Source organism: Nyctereutes procyonoides, unplaced genomic scaffold (genome assembly GCF_905146905.1).
Source record: "Nyctereutes procyonoides isolate TBG_1078 unplaced genomic scaffold, NYPRO_anot_genome, whole genome shotgun sequence".
Lineage (NCBI taxonomy): Eukaryota > Metazoa > Chordata > Mammalia > Carnivora > Canidae > Nyctereutes > Nyctereutes procyonoides.
This window is the reverse complement of record NW_026575133.1, coordinates 42,081,518-42,099,493: the sequence shown is the minus strand read 5'-3', so window position 1 is coordinate 42,099,493 and position 17,976 is coordinate 42,081,518. Positions and strand designations below refer to the sequence as shown.

At 34.7% G+C, this 17,976-nt stretch overlaps 2 protein-coding genes across 2 annotated transcripts in view; one reads left to right on the top strand and one right to left on the bottom strand.

Annotated features, from left to right (window-relative positions):
- Positions 1 to 17,976, top strand: part of PSMD1 (proteasome 26S subunit, non-ATPase 1) — a 94,678-nt gene that overhangs the window by 37,135 nt on the left and 39,567 nt on the right. The gene's annotated exons all lie outside the window — the stretch shown is intronic.
- On the bottom strand, positions 1,973 to 16,965 carry HTR2B (5-hydroxytryptamine receptor 2B). The gene is given in 4 exon segments (XM_055299924.1): positions 1,973 to 2,311; positions 2,313 to 3,015; positions 6,829 to 7,029; positions 16,617 to 16,965. Coding segments are annotated over 4 exon segments (1,437 nt in total). The 3' UTR covers positions 1,973 to 2,127.

Below are 17,976 nucleotides of genomic sequence, written 5' to 3'. Positions count from 1 at the left end.
CATATACAAAATTTGGAGACAGTATAGAGCATGTGAGAAGGTGGTCCATTTAATCTAGTTTGTCTCTAGTTGATCTAGTTTAATCTAGTTGAGGTAGAGCCTTGGCATTTTGAGTGCCATCTCTAGTATTTAGATGTCCTGAAACAATTACATATGCCTTCAGATATATATGATGCAGTTTGGAATACTGTTAAAGTAACTTCAGAAAACTTAATCTTATGTGACTTGGCAAGAATATAAATCTTAATATATGTCATACTTCATCATATTAGAAACTAGAACCAAAATAGATAATTTTTTTAGGAATGTAAATTATTTTGCCTATCTGAAATGGGCCACCCTTCATGCTCTTAAGAAATCTTAGACTGATGGGGGAAAGTGCCTAAAACTTTGAGATTTAGGGATTAAATTTGTAAGATATACTCTGTGGCAGATGACATAGAGCCCATAATATCTATTTTCTATGTTCTAGGGAAGAATTCTCCCATTTGCACAAGAATATATACCTGGTTCACTTTTGCTGAGCCTCTCCATAGCCAACACATTTCTCGAAGTAATTTTTTTCTTTTTTTTTTTTAATATATATTTTATTTATTTATTCATGAGAGACACACAGAGAGAGGCAGAGACACAGACAGAGAGAGAGGCAGGCTCTTTGCACAGAGCCCGATGTGGGATTCGATCCCGATGTGAGATCATGCCCTGAGCCAAAGGCAGAAGCTCAACCGCTGAGCCACCCAGGTGAACCTCAAAGTAATTTTCTTAAACTTAATCATTTGGAGAAGGATAGCACTAGAACAATAGGTTGAGACATAAGAATGGTTCAGCCTATAAAGAAAGATATTGGCTGTTTTCACTGCAGACCCTCAGCCTAAATTTGTTCACCATTTATGAGAATAGTGTAACTATTAAATGTCTGATATAATTAGAATTGGCTACTATGGACAGACTGCGCACGTGTACTCATTCTCATAAGAACCCTATGAAATGTAGATGAGAAAATTGAGGCTCAGAGAAATTAAATATCTTTCATGTATTTAGTCAGCTAGTGACAGAGTTTGGACTTATTCCTAGATCCATCAATACAAAATGAAATAAGGAAAGGGTGAATAAAAAATGCCAGAAGTTAACCAAGTTTTGGGGTCATTATGAGGTCATTGAAGTTTAGATTTCTGAATCAAGATCCCATGGTTCCAGTTTGCACATGTTCTTTACAGAACAAAATGAGGTTCAGGTACCCCGGAGTAATGTCATTTGCTTCCTCCTCCTTCTCTAAGTTAGACTCACTTCTGGTGAGTAGATACTTGGTATCAGCCACTTAACAAATAGCTCTTGTTCTGAGATCCTGTTACTTTGTGTGGTAGCCAACAACTATCCTCCCTTCCCCTTCCATCAAGACAAGTTTCCTGATGAAAACAAAATCATGACTGAGTCATGATAACTGAGTTTATGATAACTGAGCCAGACTGTAAATGACAATCTTGGTTTACCTCCAGATGGTGTAATTTTATGCACTCACTTTCAGTCTTCCGTACCTGTAACTGTTGTTCTGTGTTACGCATTATGTTCTTAAGGTTTTTTGTTTTGTTTTGTTTTGTTTGTTTTTTGTTTTTAAGGTTTTGAAGAGGTTAATGCTTTTTTTGTCTTGTTCTGTTTCATTCTTAGCACAGCTTTGCATACCATTAGAAACAAAAAAAATTCATTTTATGTTATTTTATTTTATTTTATTTTTATTGGAGTTCAATTTGCCAACATATAGCATAACACCCAGTGCTCATCCCGCCAAGTGCCAAAACAAATTCTTATAATGACATTGTTTATTTTTAAAACTAAAATTTGGTTGATTAATTTTATTTCATTGAATACCTTAACATTTACCCAGAGTGCTGGATTTTTTTTTTTTTTGCAGCTGTACAAAATGATTTTGAACAGCTGCAATTTTGTACTCCAGAAATGGAGTAGTTTTGTCCAAATAAAGAAAATTGCATAATCTTAATATATAACTCTTATATTAAAGAGATTACTCGATAGATGACTTAAAGCTTTTTATATAATTCTTGGTACATTTCTATCTGCTTTGTCACCCTACTCATTGTTATATTAATTAGGTGAATACCTCTGTTCCTTCTATACATAACTGACTTGCTCTTCAGTTTTGTCACCTTCATTTTCTGTGACAAGAAGTGTATCTAGTAGAATGATTGAGGAAGCGTGAATGGTTGAACTGCAGAGCCTCATTGGGCTCTGGTACATGGCAGGATTAATACCATTTCACATTCCACGTTTCATGAAAAACTTTGAGTTCTCTGCCATTTCGGAAGTAGTTATTGCTGGAGCATTTTCTGACAGTTTTTACTGATTTCATGGCCTGGTAATTGCAGGTAATATATCGGCCAAATGCATTCCGAAATGTTTTATTGAAGAGGGTATAGACCAAAGGATTTACTCCTGAGGAAACATAGCCTATCCACACAAATACCTCCAGAAGCATATTGAGAGTAGTCTGGTTGCAGGAATCACACAAAACTAAAGTTACATTTGTAATAAAAAAGGGACACCACATAAGCAAAAAGAGAAAAAAAACAATTCCTAGAACCTTGGAGGCTCTCTGTTCGTTGGAAATGGTCTGCATGGACTTTTTTCCAGCTGTGGACATTCTTCGCATAAGTAGGTCATCACTTGAGCTGGGCAGAGTTCTGTCTTTGTGGGAACCATCCAGCATTGCCACCTTTTCAGGTGACGAGCACGGTGTTTCATTCCTTCGGAAAGCTGTAGACACAGTCAGCCATGTTAGGCATGGAGGTGGCTTGTTTTTGACCAAGGAAGCTTTCTTCTGTAAAGCATGGATAGTGAGAAAGTAGGTGACAATCATGATTGCCAGAGGTGTAAAAAAGGCAGCCAGTGAGCCATACAGCATGAAGTTGCCAAAACGATCCTTTGTCAGCACACAGGTGATGTTGCTTGGGTTACCCCGATCAGTTTCTATCCCTCTAATAGGGACTGGAATGGCAATGCCTAAGGAAGAGAAAATAATATAAATGAAGATAACTTTATGACCTTTGACTCTTAGAGTTTATCTTAGTGACTTTTTGTGGTTACTGTATTGTCATTCCTAGTACACACAATGCAGAATCTGTCAAAGCATTTAATCAAGGGAAGATTTAATAACAAATGAAAGCTAAGTAAGCAGACCTGCTGTTTTTAAATAGATTGATTAGTCATTTTAAGTTTATAATTTAAGCTTCCCTAAAGCTGTAGTATATCCATGAAATAAGAGAGAATGTCTTCATTTATTCTCATTTCTCATACTCTTTGTTTGTTGCTCTATCCCAGGTTAAGGAAAAGGAATTCAGGAGAGAATTTGCTTTATTTTTATAATCGAATGTAGTTGATTTAAAGGGAGTACATTCATGCAGTATCTTAATTCTAGATATATATCTATTTGAGGCTTCAGAGTTTCATTTGACAGACATTTTTAGTTTTTGAAGTTTATGAATGTCTTAATCTTTTCCTCTGATGACTTGTTTTTTTTAAAAATGCCACTTAAAAATTAATAAAATTAATTTTCAAATTGAAGGTTCCTGTAACAGATATGAAAGAAATGTATCTTGTGCTAATTTTCTAATACTTTAAATATCATGAAGTGGGTACTTAAATATGATCTTGCGTAGTGAGTTAGCTTATTAGAAAGACAAGCACACAAGTGTCATCCTAAATCCTTTCCCTTTGAAACAGCAGATTCTTAAAAAGAAGTCTGAATTGACTGATCTTTAAAAACTTTTAGAATCCTTGTGTTTTTTATGAATCTCATAGCACTACAGCCTTTTTATGGTAGGTGAACAACCTTTGACAGAAATAATTTCCTCAGATCCTTTCTAACAGGGAGGTTCTGCTTTTTCTACTTTTCCTCAAGACCACCACCAGAAAGAGGATTCTGTATACTTACTGTTCTATGCTAGAGGTTAGCACATTATAGCTTGAGGGCCGAATCTGGCCTGAATTCTGTTTTTGTAAATTTTATTGGAACACAGCCATACCCATTTGTTAACAAATTGTTTATGACTGCTTTTACTCCACTGCTGCAGTGTTGGGTATTTGTGACTGAAATCATTAAGAGCTTGCAAGCCCAAAATATTTACTATCTTGCCCTTTACAAGAAAAGTTGGCTGACCCCTGGACTACCCTGTTATTTCTTTCTTTTTTTTTTTTTAAGATTTTATTTATTTATTCATAAGAGATACAGAGAGGCAGAGACACAGGCAGAGGGAGAAGCAGGCTCCATGCAGGGAGCCCGACGTGGGACTCGATCCTGGGACTCCAGGATCATGCCTTGGGCCAGAGGGGAAGGCGATAAACCGCTGAGCCACCCAGGGATCCCTACCTTGTTATTTCTAAGAGATAGTTATGCTGTTCTTTCCCTCCAGAGCCCTTCCCTTTTGAAGTCTGTTTAATCTGCTTACACCACTCTGTTTTCCATCCAGGACATCTGTTTATCTTCCTCAATGGATTCAGCACCTTGCTATATAGCCTTCCTTTGCACTGTTCCACTGCTCTTACCTTCCTTGACTTGATCTCATTGATGACCCTTCTGACACCTTCATTTTATGTCTGTTGAACTCCACTCTAATTTATCTTATTATTTTTAAAATTTTAATTGCAGTGTAATTAACATACAGTGTTAGTAGTTTCGGGTGTATCAGCCCTCATTATTTTTTGTATTCGTGAAGCCATCCATAAGCCCTCTTAAAACTGTCCCATATCTAAAACCATGAACTTTGTTTGATTTTTCTCTTTCTTGTCCTGCTGCTCTCCATTACTGTGAGACTTCTTTTTACTATCTTGACCTTTAGTCCATTCTTCCTTCTCTATTTTCACATTCCATTAATCTCTTTCAAGGCTCACATTACCTTCTCAACCAGCTTGGTGGTCCGTAAATAACATAAGTATTAGTTATATATAACATAAGTATAGTTAGTATATCAAGTTTTCACTGGTACTTTTTATACCCTTATCCCCTTAATCTTTCATTCTTTACTGTTTGCCAGGGCTTACCTAGGATAACTAAGTCCAGAAGAAGTGAGCTTTTTTTTAGCACTTTGCAGAATTTAAAAACCGAACTAACCCTAACATCTGCTTTTTCTTTTACAAAGTTACTAAATTGTCTCTGGTCCTACAAAACAAAGTGTGATGAAAGGAGCAGTGTTGATCTTGACCTTGGTGCCAAAAAGTTGTTAACAATCTTTAAGCCAACTATTTAAAACCTCTAGGTTTCTTATCTATAAAAGGAAAAAGTGAATTTATAAAATCCCTTCCAACGCTATAAATCTGAGGTCTTTCTTTTATTCTTTTCCTTCTGCATACTAACACTTTATATTAATCTAATTTATTATCTGCCTTCCTTGAACATAAAAACTCTTTATTTATCTTTATATTCCTGTTTCTTAGTATATCATAGGTAATCAACAAAGGCTTGATCTGTTTATGAATTCATGGGATCTAGCCTTAATTGAGGCATCCCTTCTAAGACTATTTATTGGCTTGAACATATTCATGGTTTCAAATGTCTTAGTTCTTAAGGATCATTTCTCCTGTCTTCTCTCTGCCTTTTCCTCATTTCTCCCACCCTACCCCAAAACACACTCACACACACACCTCATACTATCTACCCTGTCCTCTCCCTTATGTCAGTGAACTTAGCAAAGATATGGGACTTTTGGCATGAGCTATTCTAGTTTCCCTCCTTTCCACTCTACGTTTTGGTGACTATTAGCCATTATTTCCCAAGCTCTTTGTCTGGCTTCTTTTGGGGGGGGCTTCTGCTCTGTCAGTGTCTACCCCCAAAACTAGCCTATCTCACTGTTTGCAAATCTGTTCATTTTAAATAGACTTTTCCTTGACCCTATTTTCTTCCCAAGCCAGAGTAGTAACACTCCTTATTTTTACCTCCCTGGTATTATTTCAGGAATATAAAAATCACTCATTATCTTGCTTTCTTTGTTTTCCTTTTGTATTCCAGATCTCTCTTAATTTTTTTTTTTTTGGAAGAAGTTAATCTGCTAGTCACACTATTAATGATCATAGTAATTGTGAATCTGTTTTTCTAATATTAGCTTATAAGAAGTTTGGGTTACTTACGCTGTATTTCATGCTAAGATACTCTATTATAGCAGCTATCTTTGAGCATTAAAGGTGGGCACAGGGGCATAAGACAGTTTAGAAGAAATAGTATTTTCTTCTGTAAATAATTTCTGAGTATCACTTGCATCTCCCTTAAAACCTCTGATTAAACATATATCTAAAACACTTATGTAGACACTTACTGCCTTTATTCTATACACATATTGGCCTCCAAGATGAATTTATGATCTTTAATACCTGCATACAAAATGTTTGGGGTTTTTTTTCCCCTCTTTTCCTATCTTATCTTCTTAAGTGTGACCAAAGATTTTATTTTATTGTTACTTTAATATAGTTTTGAGATTTTGGATGCTGCCTAGACATTAATGATCTGTTGACAAAAATGAAAAGTGTTTTTAGGCTTAGTCTTTTTGCATGTCAAGATCAAAGCAAGAAGATATCTCAGTAAACATTGTGAAGATGGTTCTTTCTGAGGACATGAGCTTTTTGCTCTTTTGCATGTGTTGCTGATAGTATGGTTTAGAAGCTATATGATGACGTGGCATAAGGAGCTTGTATTGGTATATCAGTAATCTGCCTTGACCTCTCTTGTTGAGTTTCACAGACTACCAGGCCTGGTATTTTTCTTACCCAAAAGAAACCAAAAGCTATTTATTTACCCCACTCCACACCCTGCTGTTCCCCACATACCTATTGAAATTAACCATACCACTGTAATCTTGATGAATGCTGTAGCTCGTGAGTTACTTTGATTGGCCTGGATTGGCTTTTTGATGGCTATATAACGATCCACAGAAATGGCACAGAGATGCATGATGGATGCAGTAGAGAAAAGAACATCAAGAAATAACCAGGCAGGGCATAGAACAAGTGGGAGGGGCCATATAGTCTCTGAAAAACAAAACAAAAACATATTCTCCTGCAAAATGACAGTCTTCAATCTGCACTTTATTTTTAAAGTGATACATATTTTTTTTGTTGTTGTTTACCTGAAATTTTATGACTTAGCCTCCACAAGACATCCAGCTTAAGGTAATGGAGTTAGTAATATTAAGTATATTTCTGTAAATGATACCTTTTAAATACATTTTCTATTTTGTATAATAATCACAATGCCCTTTTTCAAAATCAGTTTAGCATTTTTAGCATTAATTTGATTTTTGCTCTTTTGTCTGTTTCTTTTGTGATCTTTTAAAATTTTTCACATAGTTGCAACTGGAACTTAACCTTGCTAGTCAAATAAAATTAATTTTTAAGCTGCTTTTGTATGAAAAGAATATATTTTACCATATAGAGGAAGCAGTGTAATGTGGCAAAAAGTATTAGAATAAGAGTTTTAGTGAAACCTAGGATTTGGCTCATTTCTACCAATAACTGGCAGCATGATCTTTATTTATAGCAGTCTTTCATTTGGTGAAATAATTAAGTGGAATGATTTGACTTTTCTTTTTGACAGAAGTAGTTCTGGAATAAAGTTTGCAAAAGGAATGGCTTCAGATTATTCTGAAGAAAAATGGATTGTTATCCTTTCATATTCCAGAATTCAGTCCTGTCACTGGGGACCCAGTTTAAAGAGCAAGTCTCAAGATTAAACATAGTACTTATTTTATGTAACAAACTCTTATGAAAAAAAAAAAGTATTTATACTTCATACAGTCTTATTAAGTACTTGAGAAATACTGACTTTGAAAAATTTAAGATTTTGGATATGATACTATCCTACATAGCTTTCCAATAAATTTATTTAGACAAGTATCTATATACATATGGGTTAATATATTGTATATTATTCATAACCCAGGATATACATATTGCAGTTCTAAAACAGCTAAAATTTATTTTAGGGTTTGCCCTAGAATATTTCAGTTAGAATCCACTTTACTAACACACACACAATTTTAGACCTTGCTATAAAAGCAAATTACCTCTGTATAGAACAAATGCTATATATGTGAGATTATCTAAATCCTTTTTACAGTTTAATTGCATGTCCACTGACAAAGTATAAACTACTTTTCCTGGTTTTTGCATGTTTATCTGACTTTGACAGGTATAAAATCATTGGGTTGATTGAAGAAAGATCAAGATGTCATTTTAGGATTTCAGAACACCAAGAAACTCCAGTTGTAAACTGTTCGAATTCAAGAAGCCTGGGGGTGGAGAGAGGTTAGCATCCCAGACCCCTCCCCCACAAAAAAAAAGACTATCACTTAGAGAGTTTTGAGATTGACTTGAATATGTTTTTTTCCAAAGTATGCAAATAAATGAGGAGTATTGTTTTAGAAGACTGGGAAACATTGTGTCTTGGGTCTTAAAAGATACACCTACATTTGTTCACTGGTGTAGGATAAGCACTTAGAAAGCCTCATAGAAAGGAATATATGAGAGACGTCTCAAAATAAATCTATGGCAGAGAAATCTTCTTTAGAAAGAATCTAATCCAAAAAAAAAAAAAAGAATCTAATCAATTAGATTTTTCTTTCTCTTAGTCATAGTTTTCAGATTCTCTGTTGATAAGTAGAAAAGGACTTTGGACAGTGAAAGGCAACAATGGACTCACCTTAAGCAAACTAACAGTTCAAGTAGAGTGAAAAAAAAAAACCACATGATAGCATTTCGCAGTGGAAACTACTTGAAATGAGACTACATTTCTAACTGTCCTACAGTTCTACGTTTAGGACTGAGCAGAAGATAGAAAAATATTCATCTCTAGAGCTACAACAAGAGATACTGATTATAGTTTTAAACTGGCATATTTAGCTTTTCTAACTATGTTTGTTTTTAAATTAAGATCTCAAAAATTTTAGTTATAAATCTAGTAACCATGAGCAGGAAGCCACAATAGAACTCTCATGTAAGAAGTACATGTCTTTGGAAAATAGACAGTATGACTTATATATTCCTAATTGTGGGCTAAAAGAGAAAGCTCTTTAGTGCTCTTTAAGCCTGTGAAGCTTGATTAGGCTTTACTTTCCAAAAGAATGAGTTTAGTTTATAAATTCCCAATTTTGGGATGCAAAGTAGATTCTGAAATTAATGCAGATTATTAGAATTGTATTATTTTGGTCAGTACTTACTGCTAACAGTAGAAATACTGAGACATGATAGAGAATTTTCTTTTCTTTCTTTTTTTTTTTTAAGATTTTATTTATTTATTCATGAGAGACACAGAGAGAGAGAGGCAGAGACACAGGCAGAGGGAGAAGCAGGCTCCATGCAGGGAGCCTGACATGGGACTTGATCTTTAAGTAAGGAGACTGTAGTATGAGGTTTAGGATTGAGAGAGATGGATCTTCATGATTAACCTTTATAATTGCAAATTTCGTGAAGATACTAGTCAATAGACTTTTTATGAAAAGAACATAAAAGTAATAACTGCATTAAATTTATAGAAACCTTTTCTATAAAACAAAACAAAACAAAAAGCTTGTCTGCCTAAATAGATTGAGGTAATCTAAGAATTTATACAAATTAAAAACAGTTCTAGACATTCTCAGGTTATAAAGGGATTTTCCCTAGTCCAGATACTTTCATTTCTATAATTCTTTTCAGTTAGTATTAATTTGATAGGCTCAAGGTCAGAAAAGTTTCTTACTATTCAGAATAACTAAAAAAGGTTTAGTTGGTTTGGTGTGAGTAGGCTAACTTTCCAAAACTTTGTTATTTTTATTAGGAGTTTTTTTTTTTTTTTTAAGATTTTATTTATTTGTTCATGACAGAAACCGAGAAAGAGGCAGAGACACAGGCAGAGGGAGAAGCAGGCTCCATGCCGGGAGCCCGATGTGGGACTCGATCCCGGGACCCCAGGATCATGCCCTGGGCTGAAGGCAAGACGCCAACCACTGAGCCACCCAGGCATCCCTTTTATTAGGAGTTTTAATTTGTTTTAAGGATTTAAAATTTCATTTATTTGTTGTAATGTATTATGTCCAGCTTATTTCCATAAGAGTTTACTATACTATTTAAAATGGACCAGTTACAAATTTATATAAAAAGAAAAGTATATACTTTTCTCATATATATGAGAGTCAGTATAAGAATAAGTTATCAGGTACGTGAACTAAATTAATTACTGCTGTTTTGGGGCTCTGAGTTTTGTTTTCTGTTTTGTTTTGTTTTTTTCATAAAAGCTAAGACAAAAAAGGGAAAACTATTAAATTATATATAGTATTTATTGTCTCACAGAAAGTACACAAAATTTCTTTGAAAAACCTACTTCAGGGCAGCCCCGGTGGTGCAACGATTTAGCGCCGCCTGCAATCCAGGGTGCGGTCCTGGAGACATGGGATCGAGTCCCATGTCGGGCTCCCTGCATGGAGCCTGCTTCTCCCTCTGCCTGTGTCTCTGTCCCCCCCCTCTTTCTCTCTCTCTGTCTCTATGAATAAATTTTTAAAAAATGAAAAAAAATGTCTGTTTTTTTTCCTTTACCTTCTCCCAAATTAATTTTTTTTTAAGATTTTATTTATTCATTCATAAGAGACACCAGAGAGAGAGAGAGGCAGAGACAGGAGAAGCAGGTTCCATGCAAGGAGCCCGATACAGGACTCGATCCCGGGACTCCAGGATCACGCTCTGAGCCGAAGGCAGATAGATGCTCAACCACTGGCCACCCAGAAGTCCCTCTCAAATTAAAGAGGAATTTAATTTCATTAAGATTTGAATAATAGCACTTCCATGACTGCCTGAAATAATGACAGATCAGTAATTATAGGAGGAAAACAAATCTTGTGAGTCTTGGGTTATAGATAGTTCATTATTTATCCAAAAAAATTAATAGCACAAATGTTGTTAAAATGAAAACTTGCATGCTTCAGGTACCACCATACATAAAAAGTGGTAATTTTGCCATTCAGTTACATCACTTTCTATTTGTCTCCAGACAGGGTTCAGCAACTTCATAGGCATGGGCCTAGGTCTAATATCTTCCTCAGAAAAGAGATCTTGCAATCATCTTAAAGACTCATACAAGTACTGGTTAAGACCCAAGTATTCTGTATCATTTAATATGAAATAGAACTTTAAAAAATATTTTGTTCTGCCTTGTCCCAAGAGAAAACTCTATGGCTGTCTCATTAGGTAGAGTTATTTTGAGGTAAATGTCGGCTCTTTGCCAAATATGACTGTTTTGGTTGATATAATTTCTCATTCCGATGTCCTCTCTTGTAAACTAGGAATAATGATGATGATAACCAATTTTATAGGATTGCTTTGAAGATTAAATGCAATAATATAAAGTGTTTAGAACAATGTCTGGCATAGAGAAAGCACTCAATAAATGTTAGTTCTTATTACTAATATTGTTTGACAGAAACTGGCCAACTAGCCGACCCATTAAAACACTCCTACTTAGAAATGTTAAGTCATATTATCACTGCAAAATCAGTATGTTTGACCTCCTGCCCACTGTAGCAAGAATGCATGTATCTAGTTGAACTTGAAGTTGTACTCTTTAAAAAGGCATGAAAACATGTTTATCTTTTAATTTGTCATGAAAATATGCCTTTTACTGTCTTTATGTATATACACATAAATAGCAAACATAAATATCTGTATGTATTGCCATGCTTGTCTTTTTACTTTTTAATTATTTATTTTGCTCTCTTTTTAACTGATATAAAAACCTGAGTTTTTTTAACCAGAAACTCCCATTTCTTAGTGAGATGGACTCATGTGATCTGAAACCTGCTTTCTCCTTGGGCAAGTTTTTAGTTTGAAAGCTGAGTAATGTGATTAGTTCAGAAAATAAAATTGGTCTGTAAATCTGAGACCTAAGATATTTGCCTTTTGAGGATTTAAATGACTGTATTTTTAGCTATCCTAAGAGAGTTGTGCCTAGAGTTTACTGAGGTAAATGAATATATTAGAGTAGGACAAATCCTAAATAGCCTAATATCCAAAAAGGACATAGTTCTCAAACCGCCCCCCCCCCTTTTTAAGATTTTATTTATTTATTCATGAGAGACACAGAGAGAGAGGCAGAGACACAGGCAGAGGGAGAAGCAGGCTCCATCCATACAGGGAGCCTGATGCGGAACTCGATCCCAAGACTCCAGGATCACACCCTGAGCTGAAGGCAGACAGATGCTCAACTGCTGAGCCACCCAGGCGTCCGTCCCATGCCCATTTCTTTTAATCTTTATCTTCCAGAAAAGAGACCGACCAGTGCTTTGGTTTTTATTATCAAGCTTCTGTTTTGTTTTTGTTGTCGTTTTCCCATTACATTTGAGCATATAAAATATTTTGGGAGTAAATGTCTAATATGATAGTGTTTTAAATGTTTCAAGTGATTAATACTTAAGAAATTGTTTTCTTGGTTTTTTAAATTTCTACTTTCCAAAAAGAAGTGCCTTTAATTGCTTTTCTCCCTTATTTAAGAATTGTAGAGCAGGGATCCCTGGGTGGCGCAGCGGTTTAGCGCCTGCCTTTGGCCCAGGGCACGATCCCGGAGACCGGGATCGAGTCCCACGTCGGGCTCCCGGTGCATGGAGCCTGCTTCTCCCTCTGCCTGTGTCTCTGCCTCTCTCTCTCATTCTGTGTGACTATGATAAATAAATAAATAAATAAATTTAAAGAAAATAAATATTTAAAAAAAAAAGAATTGTAGAGCAGCATTTCACTGCTTAAATAACTGATTTTTTTTTTTCTTTTACTGCTGTACATGTTTCATCTCTGGTCAGACTCACACCTAAACTAAATCATAGGGATCCCTGGGTGGCTCAGCGGTTTGGCGCCTGCCTTTGGCCCAGGGCGCGATCCTGGAGACCCGGGATTGAGTCCCACATTGGGCTCCCAGTGCATGGAGCCTGCTTCTCCCTCTGCCTATGTCTCTGCCTCTCTCTCTCTCTCTCGCTCTGTGTGTGTGTGTGTGTGTGTGTGACTATCATAAATAAATAAAAATTTAAAAAAAATAAACTAAATCATATATACTCTTTTCATACTCTACTAATACTTGCCCATCATTAGTGCCTATTATGTACTGGGCTTTAGTTGACCATTTCACATTGCATAGCCTGCAATGTGTAAGATTCATCATACCTGTTTTACAGACAAGGTGATTGAACCTGATGTGTTAAGTGACTTGTCTAAGCCAGCACAGGAGAACCAGGATTCAATGCCTGCAGTGTCTTGATTCAGACCTCTATCTTTCAGCCATTTTATTTTATACACCCTCTGCCAGCGCTACCACAGATGCTGTTTCAACTTTAATCCTGAAACATGGATTAAAACTTAAGTTATAAATAAACAAATAATGACCAAACACTATATTTTCTCCTTTCACATTTTAATCATTTATTTAATGAGAGAAGGGAAAATTCAGAGAAGTTCTTAAACTGTGAACATCCTGTCTTTTTTGTTTTTATTTTATTTTTTTTTATTTTTTATTTTTTCTATTTTATTTATTTATTTATTTATTTATTTATTTATTTATTTATTTATTTATTTATTTGTGATAGTCACACAGAGAGAGAGAGAGGCAGAGACACAGGCAGAGGGAGATGCAGGCTCCATGCACCGGGAGCCTGACGTGGGATTCGATCCCGGGTCTCCAGGATCGCGCCCTGGGCCAAAGGCATTGAAAAGCGCCAAACCGCTGCGCCACCCAGGGATCCCCCATCCTGTCTTTTTTATATCGGCATATGCTGTTCTGTTTTCCTTTGCATCTTACTCAAGTATTTCTCAATGCCTTATGAGTAGGCATTTTCGAGCCTTATGTTATAAGCTACTAACTTGTGAATTTTCGAAATTATACATAAGGCAGTTAAAACTAGACCTATGAATAAGGTTAAGTCTAGTGCTCCCAGAGTGAAAGAAGTGACAGAAAAACTGACACAGATATCAGAGTTCATTTGAGAGACCATGTTAGGCCTCTTATCATAATCTTGGTAAAAAGTGGAAATTCTGTTTTTAAAGTTATACTGCTCTTTTTTTAAAACTTAACTTTATTAAAACATTAGCTTATGTAAAGTTTCTTTTATTCCTTTCATTAAATTTCCCTGAGATCATTAAAATCACTCATACCACTCAGTGGTAGTTAATTTTTTATGTTTACAGAATCAGGGACACTTTTGTTTGTTTGTATAGACTTTAGAAGTTCATAAGATTATTTCTATAATGAGATAAAAAGATATAAAATCTACTCCTGCCTTTTAAAGTTATCAGAAATTCTCATAAATGCATTAATTTAGAAAGTCTTTGTATTTGTTAACATGTAAAGGGCTTTAAACCTTAGTGTTTGAAGTTAGGTATGAATTTATAATATGCAGTTCTAGTTTATGAATGCTTCCTTTGGACCTTTTTAGAGGGCAGAGTATGCAGTTTTTCATAGAAATAGGATAATGTTTTAATAATGAATTTTTTTTTAATTTTTTATTTATTTATGATAGTCACACACAGAGAGAGAGGCAGAGACACAGGCAGAGGGAGAAGCAGGCTCCATGCACCGGGAGCCTGATGTGGGATTCAATCCAGGGTCTCCAGGATCGTGCCCTGGGACAAAGGCAGGCGCTAAACCGCTGCGCCACCCAGGGATCCCTTAATAATGAATTTAATGCAATAATTTTTAAATAGTGGTTAAATTCCCAGGTTAATTTTTAAAAATTGAATCCCCCTGTAGAGCTTAGTTACTGATAGTAAAAGTGTTTGGGACTATAAAGGATTTTATTTTATTTTATTTTATTTTATTTTATTTTATTTTATTTTATTTTTAAGATTTTATTTATTTTTTCATGAGAGACAGAGAGAGAGAGAGAGGGAGGGAGAGAGAGGCAGAGACACCGGAGGAGGGAGAAGCAGGCTTCATGCGTGGAGCCCAACGCGGGACTCGATCCCAGGACTCCAGGATCACGCCCTGGGACGAAGGCAGGCACTAAACCACTGAGCCACCCAAGGACCCCCTGGCCCCAGACTCCCAGCTTAAATATAAGCTTAGTTGTCAGCTCCAAATACCTAGTCTATTCCTGTGGACTACAGGAATTATCTCTTACCTGTTTTTGTGTTTTATTAGGTCATATCATGTACCAAATTATTCAAAAAGTTATAAATTTATAAAAGAGAAGAGGATAAGTAGTACTATTAAAGAGACCATTAAAACTATAGATCCTTACTGCTTATTGCTTGTTCTGCTACAGAATTTATTTATTTATTTATTTATTTATTTATTTATTTATTTATTTATTATTTTTTATTTTTTGCTACAGAATTTAAAGCCTGGGTTAGATGTTAATTTAGAATGGAAAGTTTCAACCTGTCACCATCTGATATTTGGGGATTCAAATACTTAATTTTAGATATCATTTTACATTTAAAAATCTAAGATTTAAACCTAAATATAATATTTTTATTGGAGTTTTTGTTTTCCTTCTAATATATATTCTAGTTAAATAAACTTTATTTCTATAACCTGAAATGTTTTTATCCTCACCATATAAATTTCAAGAAGCCCTATCTGCTGCAAATAATCATTTTTCTTAAGCAGTTAAAGAATAGAATATCAATTTATGCCGAGCATTGACTAAGTTAAGTATCCTCTTACTGCTTATTCTTAGAAACCCTCATAATTTATCAGCAATTATTTGTATTTACCCAAATTCTATAACTAGCGATGATACACATAAATGAAAACTACTTAATTTTAATATTATCTTTTTTTCATTATCTTTTTTATTATAACAAAGCTATATATATCTTTTATATCTTGATATTATATATCAAGCTACATTATTATAATAACTCTGGTTTCAGTCACTTGTTTTAATAATTTTTAATAAATTATTTTTAATAATATTTTAGGTCAGTTTTCTTGTATCAAGGACGTGAATGGTTAGAAATCATAAAAATTAAATAGATGAATCATCTCTTAGGACACTGTGAACCAGACCATTTCCTTTAGCAACTAAACATAATATTTTCTTAATATGACACATGTGTAAGAATTAGGTTTAAGTTTAAAGTATACAAACAATAAAGAAATATAACACATTTTTAGAACAATTCCAATTTTAAATTGGAGTTTAGTGATTCAAATTAGAATTGAGTGATTTCAAAGATTTTTTTCGTTAATAAATAACCCAGAGCATACCTGTCATGGGAGTGTCCTAGTTGTTGCTTTATCAAGGGGAAAAAGTATTAATAATGGGAAAGTTAAAGTGTATAAGTCCGTTCTTCACTATAATTTTTAAGTAACGAACACAGAATCTATGAATAATGTTAACTTGGATAACTTTTTAAATGGTTAGGTGACTGATTAGACTTTCATTAGATGAGTAGGGAAAGAGTAGAATTATTTCTAAGAAATTATTTTTTGTTCTTTAATACATTATTAACTATAGAAAATGATGGAAACAAAGGACTGTTCACTCACTGTATCTTTAAATGGTCCATCTTTAAAGACTCACTGTATCTTTAAATGGTCCATTCATTTCTCTAATAGTATATTTTAGTTCTCTGGTTTGATATCAGGAACAAAGTGAAATACTTACCAAACATTATTGTCAAAAGGGCAATCGGCATCACAAACAATCCAACTAGCAGATCAGCCACTGCTAAGGACATTAGAAAATAATTGGTAGCATACTGCAGCTTTTTTTCCAGTGAAATAGCCAGAATAACCAGGATGTTCCCACCAATTGTGGGTATTATCACCATGAGTATCAGAAGAGCTGCCCAGTGTGGTTTCTTTCCCTGTTGCTCACCAGTCTGTTTCATTTCCTCTGGTATCGATTCTGTTTGTAATCCAGACCAGTTAGCAAAGATTAAGTGATGAAAGGAGCTCTGCAAAATGTGCTCAGGAATTGTGCTCTGTTCTGATATTCTATAAGAGATGGCCATTCGCTGTTTTTTTGTGATATGATCCACTTCTGGTCAGCATGGTCGATAGCTAAGCTGGTCATCTGCTTTTTAAAGACATTGTACCCAGGCCAAACACTCAAAACCAAAGTTGACTCCTTCTTTTAAAAAAAATTTTCAGGTTCTCTAAAATGAGAGCGTGCATGCATCTGTTCTTTTCTGTAGGTAAGGCCCAAGGGTTTAGCCTTCTGCAGAGGCTCTGATTTCAGAATGTTTAGTGAAAGAAACTGGTAGCTGTGAAAGAAAGACTGTTATTAGTTTCTCTCTCTGCTGTAGTGGTAGATTCGTGTTTGAATTTGAATGCCAATGAGTCCCAAGAGTTCCCCCTAGATATAAAATATGTAGATTACATTATTTTATTTTGTTATTTTCAAGAAACAGAAAAAAACACTTGAATTTAGAGTAGCCCTTCCCATCTCAATAGATCTCTTTTGTCTTTTGCATTTGTGGCAATGCAACCTATTTCCGCAATCATATTCCTGATGTCTCAGGTTACGAAACAAGAGATACATTTATTTTTTCAGTGGTTATTTAAAAAAAAAAGTCTAGGTATTTCCTGACCCTTGAATGTCTTTTTACCTTTACCTTAGAATATGTATAGAAGAATAGTAACATCAAAACACTAAATAGTTGTGAATAGAACATTTTGGTACATGCTGGTTACCCACTTAGAAATTCTTCAAGCCCAGCTAAGGTCCAAATAAATTATTTACCAGTTAGGAATCTTTATTTGTAATTGGGTTTTGTCTGATCAGGTTTATCTTAATACTGATATAATTGCCATTTTTATACAACATTTTAAAATTCTTTTAGTTTGAGGTAAGGAAAAAAAGTAGGTATTAGTAGGATCCAAATAATTGTTTTTTGGTAATTTCATCTTTCAAAGAAAGCCTATACTGCCACAGATATTTTCTAAATTTATCAATTTATGCCAAATTTGAAACAGTTCCTTGTTTTGCTTTAAGTAATCATTTTTTTCTTAACCTGCCCAGT